Source organism: Oncorhynchus clarkii, chromosome 6 (genome assembly GCF_045791955.1).
Source record: "Oncorhynchus clarkii lewisi isolate Uvic-CL-2024 chromosome 6, UVic_Ocla_1.0, whole genome shotgun sequence".
NCBI classification, from domain to species: Eukaryota; Metazoa; Chordata; class Actinopteri; order Salmoniformes; family Salmonidae; genus Oncorhynchus; species Oncorhynchus clarkii.
The window spans coordinates 37429751-37439662 of NC_092152.1; the positions used below are offsets into that span (position 1 = coordinate 37429751).

At 40.6% G+C, this 9912-nt stretch overlaps 1 protein-coding gene across 3 annotated transcripts in view; it reads left to right on the forward strand.

Moving 5' to 3' along the window:
- Positions 1–6704, forward strand: part of LOC139411089 (tetraspanin-15-like) — a 57827-nt gene extending 51123 nt beyond the window's left edge. For 2 of the 3 annotated variants that reach the window (XM_071156936.1, XM_071156934.1), the window contains 2 exons: positions 695–811; positions 2763–3584. In XM_071156936.1, the coding sequence (XP_071013037.1) occupies positions 695–811; positions 2763–3119 (474 nt within the window). In that variant the 3' untranslated portion in view covers positions 3120–3584. Of the gene's footprint in view, positions 1–694; positions 812–2762 lie in introns of all 3 variants that reach the window. The other variant, XM_071156935.1, reaches the window with a different exon arrangement.
- Positions 6705–9912: the final 3208 nt, after the last annotated feature.

A 9912-nucleotide genomic window follows, 5' to 3' on the forward strand; every position in this document is an offset into this window, starting at 1 on the left:
ATCTTTAACCCCCCCCCCCCCTCCATTTCCCCTCAGTGTGCTGCTTGTTTGTTGGCCTTCTTTAGCCTGTGGAGCTTGTCATTCTGCACAGAGACCGAAGCTATATTTCAAATGGCACCATATTCCCTATAAAGTGCACTACTTTTGACCAGGGTTTTCATAGGTAGTGCACTATATCGGGTGCCATTTGGGACGCATCCGAAGATGGCAACAGGGAAAAGAGCAGCAACAGGAGAATTGTATTTTTATGGCCCCAAAATGGTTCTTCTCTCTAGCTGCAGTATGCGGCAAATAAGGTAATTGGGTATCACTGTATTGTGCCTGCTGGTAGTGGCTGGTGGTGTTGTGATATTGATTCAGCTGTTTCTGTTTTCTGTCCTTGAGCCATATTGTCTTTGGTACCGTATATTGGAAAATCACAGTAGTTTTTTGGGAGTAGTTGAACAGTTATTTTTTTTAAAGGCACACTATTAGATTGTCGTAGTAGAATATATGTTTCTGCTGTTTTTCTATCGTTCATGTTAGCATTGTAGTGACTCATCGTTGTGAAATGACTGTCTTGTTTTTGCCTTAACGCCATGCATACAAACTGAATTACACTCAGTCAAATGCATTTCATTTAGTCTCTCTCTCTTCCTCTGTCTTCTCCTCCCTCTCTCCTTCATTCTGCCTGTTTGCTTGCTTTCTCTGTCAGCGTGAGGTCCTAGATGAGGTGATTCATGTGCGAGGCTGTATCCATGCTGTCAACCTGTGGATGGGCGACAATGTGGGAGCAACTATTGGGCTCTGCTGTGCCTTAGGTCTGCCACAGGTCAGTCACAGACTCACACACGCGCTTGCACCAGGTGAGAGCGTGCGTGTGTATTTATTCACTCAGTCTTTCCATGCCCGGGAGGTTTCTCCTAGCACATTTACATTTTGATTGCCTCCTAACCAGTTTTTGTCGGTCTGCTCACCACTTCATTATATTGTGTCTGCCTCACACACAGAACTAAACCATTGCTGTGTTCCAAATGGCATACTATCCCCAATATAGTGCACTACTTTTGAGCAGGGCCCTATAGGGGGGAGTCAGGTAGCCTAGTGGTTAGAGCGTTGGACTAGTAACCGAGAGGTTGCAAGATCGAATCCCCGAGCTGACAAGGTAAAAAATCTGTCGTTCTGCCCCTGAACAAGGCAGATATTACTTAATTGAAAAGTTGGATATGTGTATGCCTCTGCAACTTTTATGGTGTCAGGTACATGCAAGCACATTAAACACGAACATGACAGTGCATTATATTTAAATACATAGTTACATGGTCTAAACTGGTTTCTATGCGGTGGTCCTTGAATATCCAGCTGGAATATTTTCCCCTGGCCGTGGGTACCAGTCTCTATGGGCCCTTGTCAAAACTATATAGGGAATAAGGGTGTCAGAGTTCGATCCCCAGCTGAGTGATATCAAAGACTGTAAAAATGGGACCCAATGCGTCTCTGCTTGGCACTGTTCCTAGGCCATCATTGAAAATAATAAGTTGTTCTTAACTGACTTAAAGTTAAATAAAGGTAAAATACATGTTTAAAAAAAAAATAGGGAATAGGGTGCCATTTGGAACACGAACAAAGCACTCCCCCCAAAGAGCTGTACATTTGGGCTTAGCTAGGCAACCCTCTCCCTCTGTTGGCAACATGGCCTAGCCTAAATGTACTGTAGCTTAGCCAGTTTACACTGCATGATAGTGTCTCTGTAACATTTAACGCTTTCATAACCAACAAGGGGCTGGATGATTTTTATTGTGTTATAAACTCCATTTGAATAAATCTGAGTTTGTTGTTTACTATTATCCATTCACTTAGTTTTTAGTTCTAGTTTAGAGCGTTCGTCTGTCTGCCTCTCACTTCTTCTGTCTCCCCCACCCTATCAGCCTCTTTTTACTTTTATCCTCGCTCTCCTGTGCTGTGTCAATTTTGCAGCCAGACTTCTATGCGAGCCCCCTTGGAGATGTGTAATTACACCACATACGGATTCTGCAGCAGCTGCACTATTATAAAATGTGCCTATTCTTTGGGGATGAGGTGCAATCCAGACAGTCCAGTCCAGTAGCAGACGGACTGAAAAGGAAACTGAGGGTTCTTATCAGGCAAGCTCAGTTGGGAACTAGTTAATTTCAAAGCACTGGGGGAGTGGACAGCTGCACACTCAAGTTGGCTTGCCCAGGCATTAACCACCTTGGGACCAAAGTAAGATATTACTTAATTGAAAAGTTGGATATGTGTATGCCTCTGCAACTTAAATGGTGTCCGGTACATGCAAGCACATTAAACAGGAACATGACAGTGCATTATATTTAAATACATAGTTACATGGTCTAAACTGGTTTCTATGCGGTGGTCCTTGAATATCCAGCTGGAATATTTTCCCCTGGCCGTGGGTACCAGTCTCTATGGGCCCTTGTCAAAACTATATAGGGAATAAGGGTGTCAGAGTTCGATCCCCATCCGAGTGATATCAAAGACTGTAAAAATGGGACCCAATGCGTCTCTGCTTGGCACAGCATTATGGAGACAGATTAGTGGTAAGGCCCTGCAATGGCGTCCTGTCCAGGAGGTGAACTTGTACATCAAGCTGACTCACGCTACAGAACCAGGAGATGGGCTCCTGCAAGGCTACTTACATCTCTGCTGTGTTCCCTGCCTCTCTCTCCAGCCTGCTGAGCTGTGTGTACTAGTCCCAGTGTCAGAGTAAATGTAATGGGTCTCTCTGCTGTGTGTCTCTCCAGCTAATGGGCATCGTGCTGAGCTGTATGTTCTGGAACCTGCTGGTGGAGATGAATGAGTCCATGGACATGGTGGACTTCAAGATCCTCAAGAGAGCTGGCTTTGAGTACAGCGAGCTGGACCTGGCTGGTGCTGGCTGCTGCCTGTGTCTGCCCAGAGACGGAGGCTACCTCCCCCTGCCAGCTTTAGACCCCATCTTGTCTGACCCTGACCTAAAGCCCATCCCCATCCGAGTCCAGCGACCCCTGCCCGTCCAGGTCCATAGGCCCCTGGCCCAATCCCTCCAAGACCTCAAGCTATCTGGGCTTAGACTGGACGAGGTAGACATTGGGCGGAAGCAGAAAAGAAGGGAATATTAATTTTTGAATTATTTTTTTATTTAATTTATTTTTTGGTCTCTGTGTTTGTTGAAGGACAGGTTAGACCTGTTGCACTATTTGGTGGTCAAACCAATCAATGGTCATTAACTGACATGATCACAGGTTATAATGGCCACGTTCCTAGCTGGCTACGTTGCATAGGCATTCCAGATCTCAATGCCTGGATAGGTGTTTAACATATCAGCTAACCACATTATATGATATAGCAATCTGATGCCTGACTGCGCAGTTGATGACGTGGCACACATCCATTGGTTGATGCAATGCATGCAGTTGGCCTGGAACCCAACCAGAGGTTGGGCACTTTGGAAAGGCATTATTGGAGCAATTGTTATCCTGTTTTTTAAATATTTGTTAGTCTTTCAAAGAACAAGATGCTGCAGTGGTTTTTAGACACTAATTTAACAGTTGTTTTTACCTTTTTCTAAATGGAGCTTTCAAATGGATCTGCGGTCTTATTTTGACATTTCCTCCAATTTGTTGCAGGTATTTTATAAATCTTTTATTTTGAACTGTGTCTCATGTGCTAAAGCATACCTCAGGCTGTATTCAAATGGCCCAATAGTCAGAAGACAATTCACATCATGTTTATTTACTATACCGACTTGACATTTTTTGGTTTGAGATGATCATTCTAGTCAGAGCAGAGGAATAGGAGTAGCCAATCTTATCTTGCTTCGAGTGCAATGTCTGTGAAGGATGTGTAGCCTGTTTCTTTTTTGTATGAACTCTTTGCTTCCATTTGTACCGGTTTGTACATTGCCTTCGGGAAGTATTCAGACCCTTTGACCTTTTCCACAATTTTGTTAAACTACAGCCTTGTTCTAAATTAGAATTAGATTTTTTTTTAAATAATCCCTCAGCAATCTACAAACAATACCCCATAATTACAAAGTGAAAACCCGTTTTTAGAAATGATTGCTCATTTATTAAAAATTAAAAACAGAAATACCTTATTTACACTACTGTTCAAAAGTTTGGGGTCACTTAGAAATGTCCTTGTTTTTGAAATATATATATATTTTTTAAAGTCCATTAAAATAACATAAAATTGATCAGAAATACAGTGTAGACATTGTTAATGTTGTAAATGACTATTGTAGCTTGAAATTGCTGATTTAATAAAATGGGATATCTACATAGGCGTACAGAGACCCATTATCAGCAACCCTCACTCCTGTGTTCCAATGGCATGTTGTGTTAGCTAATCCAAGTTTATCATTTTAAAAGGCTAATTGATAATTAGAAAACCCTTTTGCAATTATGTTAGCACAGCTGAAAACTGTTGACCTGATTTAAAGAAGCAATACAACTGGCCTTCTTCAGACTAGTTGAGTATCTGGAGCATCAGCATTTGTCGTTTGAGAAACAGACGCCTCATAAGTCCTCAACTGGCAGCTCTATTAAATAGTACTCGCAAAACACCAGTCTCAACATCAACTGTGAAGAGGCGACTCCCGGATGCTGGCCTTCTAGGCAGAGTTGCAAAGAAAAAGCCATATCTCAGACCGGCCAATAAAAAGAAAAGATTAAGATGGGCAAAATAACACAGACACTGGACAGAGGAACTCTGCCTAAAGGCCAGCATCCCGGAGTTGCCTCTTCACTGTTAACGTTGATAGGTAGTTAATGTACTTGTTCAGCTGTGCACCGGGGCCTTCCACTCCTCTTTTTATCCTGGTTAGAGCCAGTTTGCACTGTTCTGTGAAGAGAGTAGTACACAGTGTTGTATGAGATCTTCAGTTCTTGGCATTTTCTCGCATGGAATAGCCTTCATTTCTCAGAACAAGAATAGACTGATGAGTTTCAGAAGAAAGTTATTTGTTTCTGGACATTTTGAGCCTGTCATCAAACCCATAATTGCTAATGCTCCAGATACTCAACTAGTCTAAAGAAGGACAGTTTTATTGCTTTAATCAGGTAAACAGTTTTCAGCTGTGCTAACATAATTGCAAAAGGGTTTTCGAATTATCAATATTTGCCTTTTTAAAATGATAAACTTGGATTAGCTAACACAACATGCCATTGGAACACAGGAGTGATGGTTGCTGATAATGGGCCTCTGTATGCCTATGAAGATATTCCATTAAACATCAGTTGTTTCCAGCTACAATAGTCATTTACAACATTAACAATGTCTACACTGTATTTTTGATAAATTTGATATTTTAATGGACAAAATGAGCTTTTATTTAAAAAACAAGGACATTTCTAAGTGACCCCAAACTTTTGAACAGTAGTGTACTTACGGTAAGTATTGAAACCCTTTGCTATGAGACTCGAAATTGAGCTCAGGTGCATCCTGTTTCCATTGATCATCCTTGAGATGTTTCTACGACTTGATTGGAGTCCACCTGTGGTAAATTCAATTTATTGGACATGATTTAGAAAGGCACACACAGTCTATATAAGGTCCCACAGTTGGCAGTGCATGTCAGAGCAAAAACCAAGCCATGGGGTTGAAGGAATTGTCCGTAAAGCTCAGACAGGATTGTGTGTAGGCACAGATCTGGGGAAGGGTACCAAAACATTTCTGTAGCATTGAAGGTCCCCAAGAACACAGTGGCCTCCATCATTCTTAAATGAAAGATGCTTGGAACCACCAAGTCTTCCTAAAGCTGGCTTCTCAGCCAAACTGAGCAATCAGGGGAGAAGGGCCTTGGTCAGGCAGGTGACCAAGAACCTGATGGTCACTGACAGAGCTCCAGAGTTCCTCTATGGAGATGGGAGAACCTTTCAGAGGGACAACCATCTCTGCAGCACTTCATCAATCACACTTTTATGGTAGAGTTGCCAGACAGAAGCCACTCCTCAGTAAAACAAACATGACAGCCCGCTTGGATTTTGCCAAAAGGCACCTTAAGGACTCTCAGACCATGAGAAACAAGATTCTCTGGTCTGATGAAACCAAGATTGAACACTTTGGCCTGAATGCCAAGTCTGGAGGAAACCTGGCACAATCTCAACGGTGAAGGTTCACCTTCCAACAGGACAACGACCCTAAGCACACTGCCAAGACAACTCAGGAGTGGCTTCGGGACAAGTCTCTGAATGTCCTTGAGTGACCCAGCCAGTGCCCGGACAACCCAATCCGACATCTCTGGAGAGACCTAAAAATAGCTGTGCTGCAATGCTCCCCATCTAACCTGACAGAGCTTGAGGACCTGCGGTAAAAAATGGGAGAAACTCCCAAAATGCAGGTGTGCCAAGCTTGTAGCGTCATACTCAAGAAGACTCGAGGCTGTACTCGCTGCCAAAGGTGCTTCAATAAGTACTGAGTAATGGGTCTGAATACTTATGTAAATGTGTTATTTCAGTTTTGAATTTTCTATAAATGAGCAAAAATGGCTAAAAACCTGTTTTTGCTTTGTCATTATGGGGTATTGTGTATAGATTGAGGGGGGGGGGGGGATGATTTAATCAATTTTAGAATAAGGCTGTAACGTAACAAATTGCGGAAAAAGTCAAGGGGTCTGAATACTTTTCGACGGCACTATATGTTTGTATGTATGAACTGCCTATTCAGGAACAAAGTGATAAGTGTGTGTGTGTTGTATTTTAATTAAGTTAAAAAAGGAAACTGTTTACAGATCTTTTAGGGTCTCATCAGGGGGTTTTCAGTCTCTTCCATTTTTTGATATACTTAGCTTTTTTGAAACAAAACCAATGTTATAAGGGATACAACAAATCCAGTCCAAATTATATCAATCCATGTAAAGCTAGGATCTTTTTCATATCTAATCTGATTTATTGCACTGTTTGAGCTTCATCTTAGCTCTGGCATTGTATAAACACTACTGTCATTGTCAATAAAGCTGTTTTGAATTTGATTTTTTTGCTCTGTCATCTATATTCTGCCTGTAAATGTTTTTTTTTTACAGGCATCTCCCATGTAAAGTGTGGCTGCTATGGGCTCTGATCAAAAGTAGTGTACTACTATATAGAGAATAGGGTGCCATTTCAGACACGGCCTGTCTTATAACGATGTTGTAATGGTCACACAGTTTGTGGTGGATTTCCTGGGTGTGCTTGCCAAATGGCACCCTATTCCCTATATCGTGCAATACCTTTGACCAGGGCCCATACGGTTGCTCTTCAAAAGTGGTAGAAATTTGGGGTTGAAAAAATATGCAAATGTGTATCCTATTTTTACAAAACTTTCAGTACACGTCTTCAAATGTGTCAAGTAGACATATATATAATGTGAGTACCAGTCAAAAGTTTGGAATGGCATCAAACACCTGGAAACAATTTGTTTGATGTATTTGATACCATTCTAGTCATTACCACAAGCCCGTTATCCCCAATTAAGGTGCCACCAATCTCCTGTGGTTCATATACAGTACCAGTCAAAAGTTTGGACACCTACTGATTCAAGGGTTTTTCTTTATTTTCTACATTGTAGAATGATAGTGAAGACATCAAAATTATGAAATAACACATATGGAATCATGTAGTAACCAAAAGAGTGTTAAACAAATCAAAATATATTTTATATTTGAGATTCTTCAAAGTAGCCACGCTTTGCCTTGACAGCTTTGCACACTCTTGGCATTCTCTCAACCAGCTTCATGAGATAGTCACCTGGAATGCATTTCCATTAACAGGTATGCCTTGTTAAAAGTACTATTTGGGAATTTATTTCCTTAATGCATTTGACCCAATCAGTTGTTGTGACATGGTAGGGGTGGTATGCAGAAGATAGCCCTATTTATTTGGTAAAATACCATGTCCATATGTCAAGAACAGCTCAAATAAGCAAAGAGAAATGACAGTCCATTACTTTTAAGACATTTTATTTTAATTAACCTTTATTTAACCAGGAAGGGCTTATTCAGATTTGATATCTCTTTTTCAAGAGCATCCTGGCCAAGATAGGCAGCACCAAGTCATTACACAATTACAGACAGACAACATGAAAAACTAGTAATCTAGTAAAAACCATAGAAATCTCAGGAGTGTAACAAAATCATGAAACAGCAAATCAAAAACATTGACAGGTCAAGGAATTAGCCTCAAAATCCTTCATCAATTACTTAAAAATACCAATCGGGACAAGTTATTCCAGTTTGAAAGTATTTTGTAAGGTGCTCCAACCCGATTGCGCAGAGTACATTTAAAGCCCTTTTACCAAATTTTTGTTCTGACATTTGGAACAGTTAGCAGGATGAAGTCCTGCAAACGAAGAGAGTATCCACCACATTTCTTAAGTATAAAAATGCCCAAATAGTAGGTAGTAAACCGAAAGTGGCTTTGTAAATAAAAGTATACCAGTGACTGAGCCTATGACTGATTAGAGAAAGCCAGCCAACCCTGCTATATAAAGTGCAGTGGTGCGTAAGGGTTTTGCAGTTTAAAATTAAACTCAATGCTCCATGGTAAAGGGTGTCAATTGACCTCAAACACTGAGTGGAAGCATTCATATATAAAACATCACCAAAGTCTAGTATAGGCATAAATGTAGCTGATACCAGCCATCTTCTGGCTTCAAAAGAAAAACGGGTCTTATTCCTAAAATAAAATCCCAACTTCAGCTTCAATTGTTTTGTAAGTTGTTGAATATGCAATTTAAAATAGAGGCTGTCATCCATTAAAATTCAAAGATACTTATATGAGGTTACAGCCTTAATCTCATTGCCCTGACAGGTAGTAATAGGTGAAAGTTTCAGAGGTGTATTTCTTGCTTTAGAAAACACCATTAGTTTAGTTTTGTCAGCATTGAGGATAAGCTTCAATTGACACAAGGTATGTTGAACAGTATAAAAAGCGGTTTGCAAGTTCTGGAAAGCTTTTGTGAGAGACGAGGCACAACAGTAAATAACAGTATAATTTAGTACATTTTTGTCTAAATTATTTATATAAATAGTGAATAAGAGGGGACCAAGTCAGGAGCCCTGGGGCATACCATTACAGACAGTCAATTTAACAGACTTGAGCCCATCAAATTGAGTGCACTGAGTTTTATTAGACAGATAGTTAGCAAACCATGCAACTACATGCTCCAAAAGACCTACGCTCGACAATCTCTGCCACATTATAGTACGATCAACTGTATCAAAAGCTTTAGAGAGCTCAATAAAAAGTGAGACACTGTGCTGTTTTTTGTCAAGGGCTTCAGTGATATAATTTAAAACCTTAATGGCTGCTGTAGTTGTGCTATGCTTCTTCCTGAAGCCTGATTAGTACATTGATAAAATAGAGTTAGTATATAAAAACTATTAGCTGTTCATTATCAAGGGTTTCAAGTATTTTCGCCAGGGGTGACAGCTTTGAGATTGGCCTATAATTATTTAAAAGAGTTGGATCTCCCCGTTTTAAAAGTGGTAGGACAAATGCTGATTTCCATATCCTTGGAATTCCTTTACATCCCAGGGTTAGATAGAACAGATATGTAAGTGGTTCAGCTATGAAATCAGCTGCCAGTTTTGAAAAAAGCGGGGATCAAGCGGGGAATTTCAGGGCTTTATGTGCCTCCTGCACAGAGAATGGCAAAAAGCTCAAAGTTTGACCAGCTCTCACTGGTTTATCCACACAGGGTTGTTCTGAGACAGAGGGTACTGAATCAAATAGCCTACCAGATGATCCAAAGTGCCCATTGAAACAATTCAGCATTTCAGTTTTGTCATATACAGCAACAGAGTCCTTCAATACACAATAACGGTAATGAATTAACATTAATTTTATCAGACATAAGAGTTAATAGGTTATCAGTGGTAAAAGATAACATATTCAGACTTGGCCTTCCTGAGAAGAGAAGAACACTTGTTTCGTA